The sequence below is a fragment of the Carassius auratus genome, chromosome 20 (genome assembly GCF_003368295.1).
Source record: "Carassius auratus strain Wakin chromosome 20, ASM336829v1, whole genome shotgun sequence".
In the NCBI taxonomy this organism is placed as follows: Eukaryota; Metazoa; Chordata; class Actinopteri; order Cypriniformes; family Cyprinidae; genus Carassius; species Carassius auratus.
This window is the reverse complement of record NC_039262.1, coordinates 13,475,774-13,491,971: the sequence shown is the minus strand read 5'-3', so window position 1 is coordinate 13,491,971 and position 16,198 is coordinate 13,475,774. Positions and strand designations below refer to the sequence as shown.

General features: G+C 36.5%; 2 protein-coding genes across 2 annotated transcripts; one reads left to right on the top strand and one right to left on the bottom strand.

Annotated features, from left to right (window-relative positions):
- Positions 1 to 3,619: 3,619 nt before the first annotated feature.
- ociad2 (OCIA domain containing 2) lies at positions 3,620 to 7,673 on the top strand. The gene is made up of 7 exons (XM_026291186.1): positions 3,620 to 3,912; positions 4,361 to 4,454; positions 5,430 to 5,483; positions 6,945 to 6,992; positions 7,098 to 7,248; positions 7,323 to 7,408; positions 7,603 to 7,673. The coding sequence occupies exons 1-6, from the start codon at positions 3,838 to 3,840 to the stop codon at positions 7,405 to 7,407; spliced, it is 507 nt and encodes a 168-aa protein (XP_026146971.1). The 5' UTR covers positions 3,620 to 3,837; the 3' UTR covers position 7,408; positions 7,603 to 7,673.
- An 868-nt stretch (positions 7,674 to 8,541) lies between these two features.
- ociad1 (OCIA domain containing 1) lies at positions 8,542 to 11,568 on the bottom strand. The gene is made up of 8 exons (XM_026291184.1): positions 11,347 to 11,568; positions 11,083 to 11,167; positions 10,809 to 10,862; positions 10,079 to 10,126; positions 9,835 to 9,967; positions 9,407 to 9,618; positions 9,106 to 9,261; positions 8,542 to 8,908 (listed from the first exon to the last, which is right to left on the bottom strand). The coding sequence occupies exons 1-8, from the start codon at positions 11,404 to 11,406 to the stop codon at positions 8,871 to 8,873; spliced, it is 786 nt and encodes a 261-aa protein (XP_026146969.1). The 5' UTR covers positions 11,407 to 11,568; the 3' UTR covers positions 8,542 to 8,870.
- Between the last annotated feature and the right edge of the window lie 4,630 nt (positions 11,569 to 16,198).

Here is a 16,198-nt window from a genome sequence, read left to right as displayed (position 1 = left end):
GTTTTGTGGTACATTTATATGTCAGTATTTATATTTTGTCAAAGTTCTCTCTGCTGACGATCTGAAATAAACAGAAAGAACCCGAGCTGTCCACTATTGCTGGTTATATTTTCAGGCGAACATCTGAACGGCATCTGGGAAGCAGGTGGAAGCTATTTTCCTTGATTAGCTGGTTACTGAAACATTTGAAAACCATGCACAACTGGAGGAGACAAGTAAAACATATTAGTTTCCCAATCTTATGTTTCTAATGACTCCAATTAGGAGTTAATCATTCAAACCGCACTCTAGTCTTTGCAGTGAGATGGGAACCAGAGCACTGTGAGGATGTACGTAGTGCAGGAAGGTTGATTAGTTAGTTTTATTTAATTTATATTGTAAGGTTAGAAGATTCATACCATCACTCAGTTGCTATAGGTCTCACTTGTCTAATTTTTAAAGCAAAGTGTTAGGTTAAACATGTCAAAGTATTCTGTAGGATGTCGTGTCTGTAAGCATGTTTAATATATAAATAGATTTAATACACCATAAAAGAAAGAAAACTTTTAGATGGCCTTAGTGCGATGTTGACTATCATCATGGAGGGCCTTTCTATCATATATTAGAGTTGCTGTAGCTCAATTGGTAGAACATTGGTCTGTCAAGCAAGGTCGGGGGTTCGATTCCCCGGGAACACATGATAGGTAAAAATTGATAACCTGAATGCACTGTAAGTCGCTTTGGATAAAAGCGTCTGCTAAATACATACATACATTTGTATATTTCATGGAAGTCTCATTTATTACCCTACTGATGTTGTGTAAAAGACGACTCTAGTACTGTATCTTGCATCTTTTAGTTTGAGTTTATTTGGCCATTTTGATCCGTCGGTTGGATTGTTTCTGATTCAATGCAGCAGCTTATTAGGCCTACATCATATGACCACTAGGTGTCGCCAGAGAATTCACTGATAGTGAGTTGGAGGAGCACGTTTGACTGTATAAAAACCTTATTTTACTGTCTATTATAAAATCAGGTCTTCTTTTACTGTCTATGGTCTTAAGCAAGCATTCCACAGTTCGAGCTCCCAGAATGCATTGCACGCTCAACTTTAAATAGTATCTGTGTCCGAAAGCCTAGGCTGCTGCCATATGAGGCAATGATTTTGCAAGCAGCGTTTTTGCACATAGACACCTCATGAAACGGTACCTCCGGAGACAGGACGTAAAGCATAATCTGGATTCGGACATGCCTTGATGCCTTCCTGCCTCCGAAGTCAGCATTTTAGAGCTTTCGGATGCAGCTAGTATCATATTTAGTGGTTTCAGTACTTATGCATCTTAAATAACAATTATGGTAGATAGATTAATTTGTTTATTGTATTGATTTTGTTGGTATAATTTCTAAAGGTCGCTAGCTACTGTCATTGTTTGTGTCTCGTCTCATCTCATACTGAATCCGAAATGTGTAAGATAGATTCCGATTGGTTGAGCTAAGTATTGCCAGAGAATGTCTAATATGGCGAGAAGTTTCACTCTCACTACACTTTCGGCTTCTGAACTGGTTGCAGTTCCACTCTGATTCCATATGAGGGCGCTCACAGGACGAGTGGAGAATGAATGGAGGTCAATGGCGGTATACCCCTCAAAATCCACTTTTCTCAGGATATAATTTTTTGTCTAGTAATTTCAACGTTGTATTCGAAAGGAGATTGCAAAGAAATTACACATTGCGGGGTAATAGATTTTTTAGAGTAACTTGCTTAAATGCTTTAAAAAGTCTTTTAAAAATGTCAATGACGTCATCGAACGACCAGAGATACTGCTTTATAGCAATCCTTCAGTCACTTTGGTGCTTTCAGAGAATGTCTATGGTGCTTTCCAGAGCCGTTAGGTAACTCCTAAAAAAACCCATTCAGTCTGTAGAAGGTGATTCAGTGAAGTAGTTAAAATAGTTAAAATATTAACAAAACAATTTGTAGCAATCGAGTAAAGAGTCCCCCTCCCAACAACACGTATCGTTAAGATCTGTGGTAGCCGCTCAACCTGGCCAATTTTGGACATTAGCCAACCTCCCACATGAACCACCGTAAATTCAGGTAGACTTTGACAATTAACACAGTCCACATGGGTCACCTTTTTTCATCCTTGGGAAATGAGAAATAGGACAACCCTTGCCCACTATTAGAACAATTTATCATTGCACACCCGTGAGGCATTTTTTTTCCGTTTTCAATTTTTATTGATATTTAGCACTATTGATCTTGACATTTGTTTGTTTTTTTTAAAGGTGGCAATACTATACCATATGTATCTGGTATTTCTTAACACAAGAATAACACAACAAGTACTCACATTCAATTTATTTTCCGTGTAAATTTCACAGTACATACATAACAATAGGCAGATAAAAGTGCCAGCAACAACAACAACAAAAAAGTTGCTGCGTTGAAAATAATATCTTGGGCAAAAAAGTCCGCCTTAACATTCTGATCCCGCTGATTCTGATTGGGATGCCATTAAGCGGTATCTCTGGTCGTATCAGTCCTTCACTGACCAATCAGCGTTCATTAGCAGAATGCTTGCGTGTTATGGGCAACAACAACTCAACCTGTAAGAAATCGAAAGGACATAAGTACTCGTTCATTCAACTTTCGACCTATATCCCATGTTGAACTTGCAAAACCTACAATCAGATCTGAGATTTCTCTACGGCAATCGGGTGAAAGGGACACATTTAGCCGTCTAGGCCCATAGACTCCCATTCATTTCGTTCTCATGGCGATCGCCCCCAGTGGAACTCTGGTGGAACTGCAACCAAAATTCGGCTCCTCGGTACAATAGTACTTAATTGGGAGTGGGAATGTTCTCTGTAGACGGGCTCTGGCAGTTCAAATTCAAAACATTGGGGAGGGTTTTTTCACCTGAGCCCTTCTCCTCAGACTTGAGGGGACTGCACGCGCAGGTTGCTATGGAAAGCCAAGTGGACCATAAAACTCGTGCTTTTCAACGCCGTATTAATTTTAAAATGCCGTTTTCATAACGCCGCCAGGATTAATTAATTGAAATACGCTGTGTTTTCAGACAACTGGTAACCTGGAGTGCCGAAATACAACAATGTATAAAGGGCTCCGTTACCTTATATGTTACATTATGGCCCTGTAGAAACAGTTCAGCTCACTTCAAAACACACAAATTACATCGAAAGGGAATTTTGACATTTGAAAACTTAAGAAACTTAAGGTTAAATCACATCACATCATTTGAGATGTAGAGGTTAATTTTTTTTTCTAAGTTGTAAATAAAACGGATTATTGGAGTACTGTATTTTTAAAAAATATTTCTACTTTAAAATGTAATCTTTAATTCCATGTTATCTGCTTCTTTGTAATTATTTGTGAAATTTACTATCAGTTTCTGTCTGAAGAATTTTCAAAGTAAATCCTACACTTTTTCAGCATTTATCTTCATGCTTACACTGATTTTTTTAAATGTCTTTTAAGCGCGATGTAGTATATATTTTCAGTATACTTATTTTTAAAAACTATTTATATCTTATATGAACACAATACTAGCTAAAACACTAAATCCAGCGATTGCCGTCTACATTCAAATAGCAGTGTTCACGTGTGTGTAATTTGCAAGGCAACCATGACGTTGGGTTTGGATTGAAACTACAGGACATCAAGGCACTTCCCACGACGGGAGGTGCCTTACACAAGGAGAGGAGGAGCTCTATAAGGGGTCAAAAGAAACCAATAATCATGAAAAACGCAAAAACATTGACTTTTCAGAAGTAAAGGAGAAGCTTAGCAGACGAGACAAATAGAAAAGGGAGGAGCGTGTGAATGGAAAAGACATGAGTACAGAAGGAAATCAGAGTATGAGTGGAGAAGGAGTGGAGGACACAAAACCTGGCCAGTCTGGGTGGAAGGTAAGAGGGTTTTGAGAAGTTTGTTCAGAAAGACTGCAGCTATAAATATTAATGTAGCTGGTATTAATAATGGATATAAAGATCTTTAACAGGAATGTGGGCCTTCATGGAGAGCAGTATCCTTTGTGTCACATTTAGCATTTGTTTGTTCAGACCAACGTTCATGTGGTAGATATCATGTAGACTGATAGTAACCAGATGTTCACCTCGCTTCCTGTGACATCAGGCCTGCATTTGCTGTATGGTCACTAAGTTTACACAGAGCCAGAAAGCTGTAAACTACATTTTGCAGATTTTGTGTGCTAATGTGGTCACAAGTACAGAAGATCCTTTGAAACTAGCCACCAGGTTTCAAAGTACCGTGTGATGATTGTTTAACGGGAAATAGCTCGACAAATGGGACTTCCTGTAACCCGTATAATTATCTCTGATCTTTTTGTTGTTACAGCAATTCCAGTGCCCCATAGCTGATCCACGCTTTCCTAGGGAAGATATAAAGCAGATATGGAAGGAGTGTCAGTACGAGAGCTTCTGGTATCGAGGTAAAGAAACAAAGACACATTTGTACTCATTTACTGTCCCTTAAACTGAAAGCTGACCCAAAAAATCATTTACTCACCCTCATGTCATTCCAAACCTGTATGACTGACTTACTTCTACTAAACACTAGTGAAAAGAAAATATTTGTTTTGGGTTGACTTTCATATAAGCATGCAGATTTCTTCTGTTCCTCCGAATAAATAGTTTTAATTTTGGGTGAATTGTATTTTTTCAATTCAAATATTTTTCATTTTTGTAATTATTTGTTTAGGAGATCTTTTTATGTTTTATTGATGGGAAAAGATTTTGAGTGAAACTTATCTTTATATCAGTTGTTTTTTTAGTGTAGGAGATGGGTTGGGTTATTCTTTAAAAATGTGTATCTTGGACAAAACATTGAATGGTTGCCCTCTGAATCATCTTCATAGGGTGTGTGCTTTTGTAAAAAGGACCTGACAGATGTGTACTTTTTTTTTTTTTTTTTAAGAACGTTTTTCCAAGAAAATGGCTAATGGAGCAAAGCAGTGGTGTCTTTATTATCCAGTGCTTATGTTTTGACATGCATGGCTGGAATTTTGTATTGAACACATGAAATGTTTGAAACATGAGCCTCATGTTAAGTCTTCCAGCTGACTGTGATCTGTGGTTCAGCTGACCAAATATTGGATGATAAAATGAAGATGTAGAATACCCATCATCAGTGCACTTATACAAGTAACATTTTATCTGACCAGCCCCTCTGGTGTGTACCACGGATAATATCTACCTCAAAATCATTTCTAGATCCTCGTAAGTCAAATTTGAAACTTGAAGTGTCTTCAGATTGCTTCTTGTCTTGCAGATTGAGAATTTTCGTGTTTACATTGAGTGTGACTTCTGGATCTGATTTTACCAAAGGAACCATTTGGTATTTAGATGTTGAATGTTTAGCTCTAGGTTTGGAGTAATAATGTGTTGACCTGTTAATGTCTCAACAGCTCTTCCACTGTCTGCCAGCAGCATGGCTGTGACTGGTGGCCTCATATATAGCGGTAAGATTCAGTCAACAAATAATGTAAATGTGTATTCATTACACAAAGCTGTTGGGTTTGAGTCATGAGTTCAGGAGCAGTTTGGGCAGTTTTGTTTAAATTAAATGAAATGATATATTCAGCTTGGTACATATATGTTGCCACACAGGCACAATTCACAATTCACCACAAGCTGCTAACAAGACCAGATTAGACTTTGCCAAAAAACATCTAAAAAAGCCAGGCTTGGGCCTGGAAACAGCTCATGATCCAAATCAATCAACATGATCTGTGAAACCTGGTTGAGCAGTGTGATGGCATGAACACGCGTGGCTTCCAGTGGCACTGGGTTACTAGTGTTTACTGATGAGGTGACAGAAGACTGAAGAAGCCGGATGAATTCTGAAAGGTATACGGATATACTGTCTGCCCTGATTAAGTCAAATGAAGCAGTTGATTGGGCAGCACTTTATAGTACAGATGGATGATGACCCAAAACCTACAGCAAAAGTAACCTAGGAGTTTTTGAATGTAAAAATATTTCGCAATCTCCTGACCTCAACCTTCAACCCGACTGAACATGTATTTCACTTGTTGAAGACAAAACTAAAGACAGAAAGACCCACAAACAAACAACAACTAAAGTCGGCCTGCAGTAAAAACCCGGCAAAGCATCACAAAAGAGGAAACCCAGGCTCTGGTGAAGTCCATGAGTTCCAGACTTGAGGCAGTCATAGTCTGCAAAGGATTCTCAACTAAATGTATTTATTTTTGATTATTTATTAGTCAATGACATTTGAGCCCTTGTATATACGGGGACTATGTGTAAACACGGTTGTAATTCTTAAGAATTTTTTATTTTTTGTTCAACCTTGAATTAAAGCTTAAAGTCTGCGCTTAAATTTCATCTTGATTCTTTTATTTTTTTCATTCTGTTCTGGTGGATTACAGAGCCAAAATTATGAAAATTGTCAGTGTCCAAATATAAAATGGACCTAACTGTAAAAAAAATATATTTCTGCTAGTTGCCAGGGCAGCATTTTTCATTCTTGATGTACTAAAATAACTAAAACTGTGATACAAGTTAACACACACACACACAACACATATAAAGACAGGTTTAATACAACAGAATTACGAAAACTTTAAGAGATTAATATTAAAACATGTAATATATAACATACAAAAAAAACAATTTCAAGATATTAATAAAAATGACTAGTTTTTTTTTTTATTAAACTAAAATGACACCGTCTACCTGTTAAATTATGCTTTATGACTGAAACTAACTAAATTTTTTTACTTGAGCCAGACGATTCAAAAGATGAGCACATAAGGGTCTGTTTAGTGCATGGAACATAGAAAAACAATGGAAAGGCAGTGCAGTGGAATGCAAAAATAAGTTTTGTGTAAAAGGACTCTTCTTATTGACTATTGAAAACGTATAATCCAGTTTGCTTTTTTTTTTTTTTTTTTTAACAGGTGTCTGGAAAAAATCCAAGCGATTTGGGTATTTTCCTAAACTCCTTTGTAAGTCTCTGTTGAATAATAATTTCCCATCTCGTATTATTATGAATGTTTTGTATCATTACTGTAGCCTACTTGGCTAACCCATCAATCTACTTTCCTCTGCAGTGGCTGGTATTGTGGGGTATGCTGTAGGCAAAGCTTCCTATGTTGGGACCTGCAGAGAAAAGTTTAACAATAAACTGGGACCAGATTTCGCCAGAGGATTTGGTCCGACTCCTCCTGGATTTGGACCTAGTGGCTGTAAACCTGGACATAGGTCAATATCGTAAGGAGGCATGTCATGAGTCATGTTGCTCTTTGACATATCTGTTAATGGTTTCCTTTATACAGACACTGCATCCATGTGTGTGAGAAATGCAAACAAGAAGAAGCACAAGCCGCAGCAACAGCGCCTGATGCACCCACTCAGAGCTGAGGTAAAGAAACCCAACACACTCATATACCTAAACACAAAATTCACCTCACTCCACACCGGCACACTAGACCATACCCACCAACTACTATTAATTTACATTCTAAAACCACAAAACACCCCTTACCTGCTGTCCTTCAAAGGAAACACAGTATGCAATCAATGCTAAAGTTAAATCTATTTGTTTTTTTGTTGCAGGGTCTCTGAGATCCACAGGACATCACTCGTTACCTCGTCATGTTTTTTCAATAAAATAAATCACTAAAAAACTTTTGTTTTTTTTTTTTTAAATGCAAAACAAAGCAGCTATAATAATCTTGAATGGACCTTCATTCTAACGAACCGACAGGGGGCGCCAAGACACTACGAGACCCTGCAGCAATGAGGACAAACTAGAGCTTTTTCTTAATTATTGGAATAGACTATTTCAGTAGTTGCGAAAAAGGTTGTCTAGTTTGACCACATAGATGTGTCAAATAAAATTAACGTTTTAGCACAGAGATGTAGTGTTTGAGTTGGATTTGAGGGAACAAGGTAACAATAAGAAATGTATGCTGTTGTAGTGTTAAATCCGGCGTAAAAGAATCCACCTCATAGGAATCAGTATGATGTTTTTATAATGTTATATCCAAATGATATTTGCTCAGCTTTTATTTGTTTAACGTTTGTTTGTTTAAATATGGAAAAGGGAATGGAGGTTTCTGTTGAATTTTTTTACAGTAAGTAGCTGCATTTGATCAAAGTTAAATGCAGTATGTGTGTGTGTCAGATTTGCATGACTTATGACAATATTATGATTCAAGTATATATTAAGTGTATATTTCCTTCACACACAAGGATCAATGTGCAGTGAATGAATTACACGTCACAGGCTTTATTTGAAATGTCTGAACATTTGAATATAAAATTTCATTAAAAGTATTTTAAAGATAATTAAGGAGCAAGTATATATTTATCTCCAGCACAGAAGACTGTAATAACTGTAACATCAGTGAATGATGTCATCCTCATCATCATGCGTCCAGATCTAAACACATCTACGGTCATAATACTGTTGGAATTGTCACTTGTGCACAGCTTTTAGATGCTGTTTTTTATTACATCTGCTTTTCTGGTTTTATATGAAACAATATCATATTTATTGTTATTATATAATTTTATTTATTTATTAGCAAATCTCAAGCACATCTGCCCAGAATGTCCTGATCAATAAAAACAATGACAGTTTGTTAAAATGATTTCTTAAGTCTGCTTAAAGCAAGAAGCCATGGTGAAAAACTTGTTTTCAATCCATAAATGTGCTATCAAAAGAAAATAGTCATTTAGCATTCATTTGAAAAATTGAGTTTTACTCCTTAAGGTACATTCAACTTTTGATTGCAGCTTTTGGTCTGATCTGGCAGAAGGAGTCATGACAACTCCACAGAAGTCACTGTGTTGAGATCTTGAGCGCCTCAAACAGTTGATTACTCATCCCAAGCATCTCCATATTTGTTCTTTTTAACTGGAGGGGGGAGAAAGAAAGTTAAACTGGTTAACAGATGAAAACATACAAGGACCCTGAAATTGTAAAATATTTATTAACTATACCAATACTCATACAAACATAAAAATTAAAGTCAAGCTTCAACACTCTTTCTCACAGATCATTACTTGTATAGACCAATGAAAAGTTTAGGGAAATCAGTCAGTGAAGCTCACCTTCCTTCCTAGGTACTGGTGCCACTGTTTGTGGTTTCATCTGGGTTTCAGCTTTCTGTGTGAGAGTGACCTCATAGTTCTCTCTATTCTTGCTACGCAGTTCCTCATACAACACTGGCTTCTTTTTGGGCACATCCTCATCTGGATAGAGTGGAGCTTTGGGACAAATGCAAACTAGTGGTTTAACATCTACCAGTCAGATGACAAATCTTCATTCAGTGACAGATGTCTTCACCCAAATGTAATCAAATTTATGTGTCTATACAAATATACATGTTGTTTTGTGCAAGAGGGGCAGTACCTTGAGGAGAAATATCATCCCTGATGTTAACAGGACCAGAATCACTGAATCCAGAACTGAAAGGAGTGGGGTCGTATGATTGGGAGGGTCTGCTGTAGGTGTAGTCACTGGTGTAACTGCTGTCGCTCTCAGGCAAAGAACTGACTTCTGACTCCGAAACAGACTGTTGAGATTCTGATGGGTTTGGACCTTCAAAGTCTGACTGGTTTAGCCTTAAAAAAATTAATTCACCATGTGTAAAATACCTGTCAAACTGAATTACTTCAAATATATTATTGCTATGTCTAATGTTTTATATTAAATATAAAATGAAACAAATGGAATAAAACACAGAAGATAGCTATAAGCAATTTTATATTTCTAACTATAAAAACAAACTATAGAAATTCAAATATATTTGAAATAATTCTGTGTGCACTTGTTCTTACTCTGAAGGCATGTGATGCAGACGTCTCTGTCGTAGTGCCTCTCCCAGCGGGGAGTTCTCCAGTTTCCTAAACTTTTCTTCACAGACCCTCATGTAAGACATTTTCCCAGTAATGTATCCAAACATGCCGGCAACTGCATAAAAATCACAAATATTCAAAGGTACTTAGGAAAATGTAGCCTTTGAATATCCCTTATCGTATGTGTTTTATTAAATTTGTGCTGTCTGTTGTTCTTGATACTTACATGCAACTTTAGGAAGAGAGCCAAATCTGGGCGATGGAGTAAGGATTCCTATGGATAAACAGTATCAATATAAGACTTTACCCTTTTTTTTTCAATTGTTTTACTGCCAAAATCCAAACCCATGAAACTTTCTCATACTCAGAATGCAAATGAAGAGCATGTAGAGTTGGGTTTCGGTTTACAATATTTGACATGCTCTATATATGTGCACTGTTAGATGTTTCTATGTGAAAAAAGGCTAAATTAAATGGTTCATCATACAAAAGGATTGTGTCTACTTGGGATACTTGGATTAAACCGCTCTATTCATATCGATTTCTTTGACAACCTCTTTATGGAAATTCTGAATCACTCATATTTTGGTGGAATGGACTTTTAACGGAGGAATTGAAATCTCTCAGGTTTCATTAACGATATCTTCCTTTGTGATTCAGAGATGAATGAAAGTCGTATGGGTTTGAAACAACAAAATGTATCTCTCTTCTTCATGACTTCTCTAAAAATGTTGTAGTCATTTGTAATTGTAATGCTTTCTAAAATCTTTTACTTTCCAGAGCTCTAAATATATAGGGGGAAAACTAATTATATCAGTCTACAATAAAAAGTTTCATTACTTGAGATTTTATAGTTTTTAATGACTTTTCCCATTTTTATTTATACCCAGGGAAATCTAGAATTTCTGTGACAATGGGAGACATGAGTAAAACCTGAAAAGAGGATGTGAACGTACCTCTTGATACCATTACCTGAGTCGCTGCAACTGCAATGGCAGAAAATGGCAAGGCTGCAAATAACGAGAGAGCAAACATTCAAAAACTCTCATATACAAGTTCTTTCTCATCAGAAGCATCTTGAGATGAAACCTTGCAAAGAAATTCTGAGGAGGAATTAAACAGAAAACTAAAATAAAACGAAGAGAAAGCAAAAAAACATGTTGGCCAGAATGACAGTCAAGTGTCAATAAATCATGACAGGTTTCATCACTGAAGTAGAGCACTACTCACATCTGTACCAGAGGCTTTCTGAATTGCACTCTCTGAAGACACGCCTCTCTTCTTCATTGGGAATATAAGAGGCATTAAAAGCGCCCTGTGGAGACAAATCTATGCGTGAGGAAAACTTTCTGAAAGCTCCCTATCAGTGATACATTTATCCTGTAAATAGAAACCGCACACACACTTTGCTTCTGAAATACTTCTGCATGACACAGAGCAGTAAGAGACAGAATATGTGCTTTATAAACACTGTCAGGTGTATTTACTGCCTACCTTACTCGACCCATGTGATTCTTGAGCAGCCGGAGTGAATCCAGACGAAGACTGCGACATGACTGATCCAAGAAGCACAGCACGATTATACAAACAATAGTGTTTTTGCAGTAGCCATGGGATTACGCGGATTACGAGTCAATAAGGCAAGAGACACACTTTATTACATGACCTCTAGTCGACTCTTATCAGCAAACAACATTAACCCGGAAGTGCAGGAGTTAAGCCGGAAGCACCAATGAAAAGTCTCACAACAACGCACCAATATTTGGAAATATTTATTATAATAATATATGTACATATAAGAATGGTTTATTGTAAATTCAACACGGGAAAATAAAAAAATAAATTAAATAAAAAAATATATGTTTAAATAAAAATATGTTTATTTGCATGCTTAAGTTTTAAATTTTACTATATTTGAACCGTTGTCATAAGATTTAAAGATACGATTTCATAGCTCATACCTAATATCTATATATTATATTATATATACGTAATATGCATATCTAATATGTAATAAAACATCAGTTCAACTTCATATACTTCAATATTCTTATAAATAGCAGACGAAGAAAAGTCTAAAATTTAAAGCGTTCAGAGACAAACATGAACATGTACATGTGCATGTATTTGATACTTGATGCATTAACCTATTTGCATAATTTATTATTTTTATTAAGCATGAAATATAAAAATAAATACACAATTGTAGTCTGAATTTAAAAAGCATCAGATTTATTTATTTATCAGATATTTAAAAGTTTAAAGAAATCATAACTTGTGTCAGTATGAGTATTAATCACTTTTAGTGTTATGTAAGTAGCATTTAATTGCCTCATCTATCTATCGTCCTCGCAACGAAAAAATAATCCTCATAAACAACGAACAATTAAGAGGTCTGATCTAATAAAAGTACTGCTTTTTACTTATTCAGTGTACGAGTGTGTATTTTGACAAACCGAAGGAAATATCGCGAAATCATGTGCTTTCAGCCAATCCAGTAGCATTGTGTGTTGATTGATAGCTCAATCAGCCACTAGAATGGTCCGTTTGTTAAGCGTATGAATACAGTGCGTTCATAGCTGCGAGCTCAGGGCGGGGCTTAGCTCCGCAATCTTGACACCGCGACTCTCCAATCAGAAGAGCGGATTGTCAAAGCCGTTAGCCAGCGCTGCTCCAATCTGATGGACAGGGAGGTGGGCACGTTGTCATTTGTCGAGTTTTTAGGTGTTTTGCGAAAAAAGACCGAGAAGATCAGCCATAAGAACGAATGTTAGTGGTCAACGGATGTGAACTTTTGTTTTTGTGAAGCTCGAGTCCTCTTTTGGAGAGAAGAGCCATCGGGTTTTCAGCGCTAGCGCGAGCAGGCTAACTGACGAGGAAAAGCGCAGCTGCTCTTAAAAAGGTAAGAAGGGCCGAAATCTGTTTGACTAACCTCAAATACCCAACGTCTAGTGTATGACCGAGAGAGCCAGCTTTCACTTTTAACGCTCATCGGTTGTCCTTTCAGATGTACTTTTCTTCGCAGGATATGATCAGTTGGTAGTCAAGTCATGTTATGTTGACCTGCATTTAAGCGAAGATGAGTGCAGTCAGTGGCTATGTTAAAAACTGTAGTGAGCTGTCTACCTAGACAGCATTTTCGGGCATCATTGGTAAGGTACATGAGTTGAGCAGGCCATGTAAAACTAAAGTCTTAATGCACAGGTCACTATGTGACTTTTCATGGAGTTTTCTGAGCTAACATGAGACAACATTGCGTTTAACCATTCAATAAAACTGGAGAATCTGGCTTTGGGAAAGCTGGACTGAAGGGAGAGACCGTTACAAAACTGCAGTTTGGTGGAAACATCAGTCATAATATTAAGATCTGCGGTATAAGTAACAGGATGCTGTTAGGCTGAGTTTAAAACCCCCAAAGTTGTTCATCAACAACTCTTATTTTGTTTGAAACCACAAATTAGACCAATTAATTTGCTTTCTCTTTCATTTCCTGTAGTGGAAAAGAAGTGTGAAGTATTAGTAAAACCTTGGAGCGGGTTATGCTAAATCTTTTAATCTAAAAACATGGTTTGGTTTCAATCCAGTCCACATCTTTTATTTTCCTTTATCTTGTTCATCTAATAAAATCTGTCACTTGAAAGGCTCATTGAGGTTTATTGCTTGTCCTATGCAAACATGTGCATGAGTCATAAATGATGTTAATGGCTGTAGTGTCCCAGCCAGCCTTTCAGCATTTGGTGAGAGAGCTTGTTCATCAGTGAGCAGAGAAGAGCTCACACTCCCGATCTGAGCTCCGAGAGGAGTGTGAACTCTTCCTGCTTACTGATGAACAAGCTGCTCTGAGTGTCATGACCGCAGTGTGTCTCTTCTAAACAGTAGTGGGTTTGGTGGAAGACAGGTGCATGGGATTGTTGCATTGGAGTTAAACACTTGGGCCTTCACCTTTCAATGAATGCTTCTAAAATGTAGATGTATGCAGCCTAGATATTGAAGCATGCTATTTTAATCTGAAATTAAAAGTGAAATCATATGTTAAATAATAGTAAAAAACCTTTTACAAAATACATAATTATATTTTCAATAACAGTGGCAGTGAAATTTCATGATTATTGATGCCAGTTCAGCTACTAACATGCTAAAGAATTGAAAAAGCTGTAGTATTAGTATAAATAGTAACAAATTAAAACAATGTTTGTAGCTGTCAAATTAAGTAATTATAATTAAAAATACTTAAATTAAACTAGAATTAAAAATTACTAATTAGGCCAGAAATGTAATACTCTTATTTAGCAAGGATGTGTTAGGTGTTGAAAAGTGACAGTAAATATTTTTATATGGTTACAAAAAAAGGTAAATTTTACACCGGCTTAATGCTGTTCTTTTCTATTTTCTATTTATCATAGATCCTGAAAAGAAATGCATCACTGATTCCACGTAAATATTAAAGAACTGTTTTCAACATATAGCTTAAAATAATTTGAAATGTTTCGAGCAGCATTTTAGAATGATTTTTGAAGGATCATGTGACACTGAAGACAGGAATAGTTGCTTCTGAAAAGTCAGTTTCTTTGTAGAAAAAAAACATCTTAAGCACATAGAATAACATGAGTGGACTTTGAACGATTAATTGCCGCTTTGAATGTTTACGTAATTGCGGCATCCATTTATCTTAATCACGATTAGAAATGTTATTAATTGTGCAGCCCTAACTCTGAAATGTAGATCAGTGAGGGGTTGTTTTTCTTGTCAATATTATGCAAAGACCCTACAAGATCAAGACAGATCTGATATGAATGATATATTGTCTTCCTTGACATCATAAGATTATAACTTTTACCACACAGTGAACTGCTTGAATATATCAAGAACCGTTTCATATAATTTGTTTTACAAGCATCCTAGTGACAGTATACTGTGCTATGTGCATCGATAACCTAACAAATTACCTTGTTTAAGATGTGTTTTCAGTAAATTGCTTCTTTGCTGGAACTAATGCTCGTTGTTAATTAGTCCCACATAAATGAAAGAGATATACAGTGCAGTATAGTCGTAATCCCATGGGATCGTTTTGTCATTTAAGAGGGAGGGGAAAGGAATTAATTGATTTGCTCCTCTGTCCTAATTTTAATGTCAATTTGCCTGAGGTTGTAGTGTTTTAACGCCCTCTTGAATACCCTTTTCTTGTTTGATAAGTTATTAAGGGCGTTATCACAACAGATGTAATCAGAAAATATGATATAGGCCTGTTTACAGTCATGTTTGCATGGCATGTGAAACAGATTTTTTTTAACTTATTTTTTCCGTGAGAACTTTGTTTTTTTAAATATTTTTGTCTTGAAAGAACAAAACAAGAAACAGTGAGGGCTTTTGATTCGAGTCATCCATTGTCTGGTACAGTATAAAGGGTCTTGTAATAGTGGGGCCGGACAGTCTGGTGTAGGTGGCAAATTAATGCACATGTGGGCATTTTGGAACTCAGGCCTTACAGAGCTGGATTTTTACCACAAATGAAAGACACATTTTAATGGCCTAAATTTTTTTCCCAGAAGAAAATGAAATATCAGACATAGTTTTGCCCCTGGCCTCTTGTGCCCTTCAGGGGTGTTGTGTAATTGCATTTGCTAAGTGAACTGACACTGAGTTGTGTATTCTGCCATCTGACGAGCGATGCAGATGACCATCATGACCATATTTTCCATACGCCTACTGTGCTTAGAGCTCGCCGTTGTGACACTGCAGATCTGCCGTCAGCTGTCTCGCAGAGAATGCCAAGAAAATTAACACTGCATTCTTCTAGATAAAAGACTCCGTTATAATACGGACAAACGACATGATGGTTTTTCCCAAAAAGATTAATCCGTTTGGGATGATTCCCAGGAATTCATAGATGGATAAGCCGTTGAGATTGACAGCTGTGTTTTGCACATTCACATTACCACGTGATTATCTGCATGTGTGTTTTCAAGTTTCATTATATCCTCTATGCACGCTGGTTCACATTTTTTATCAAATTTGTGTTTGAAATTAATATAATTTTGTGTATGGAGAAATGCATCCTTATGGTGCGTAATAATGATAAATGGCATGTTGAATGCACGTTGAAGGCATGTCATCTCCTTGTTTTTTTTTTTTAATCAAATGAGTTATCAACAGGTTTAATTGTTTAATTAAAAATGTTTTGACCTACTGTCAAGCTCTAATGTATTTGTTAGAGGTCATATGTCACAAATCAGGGATTAAAAACTAATTTGTTTGCTATCATGTCCCGATATCCTTTCCAAAAGGTTACTAGTCAGAAGAATGAAATAAAACCACTGTTTTATTTGTTCATAAACAGAATTAGATA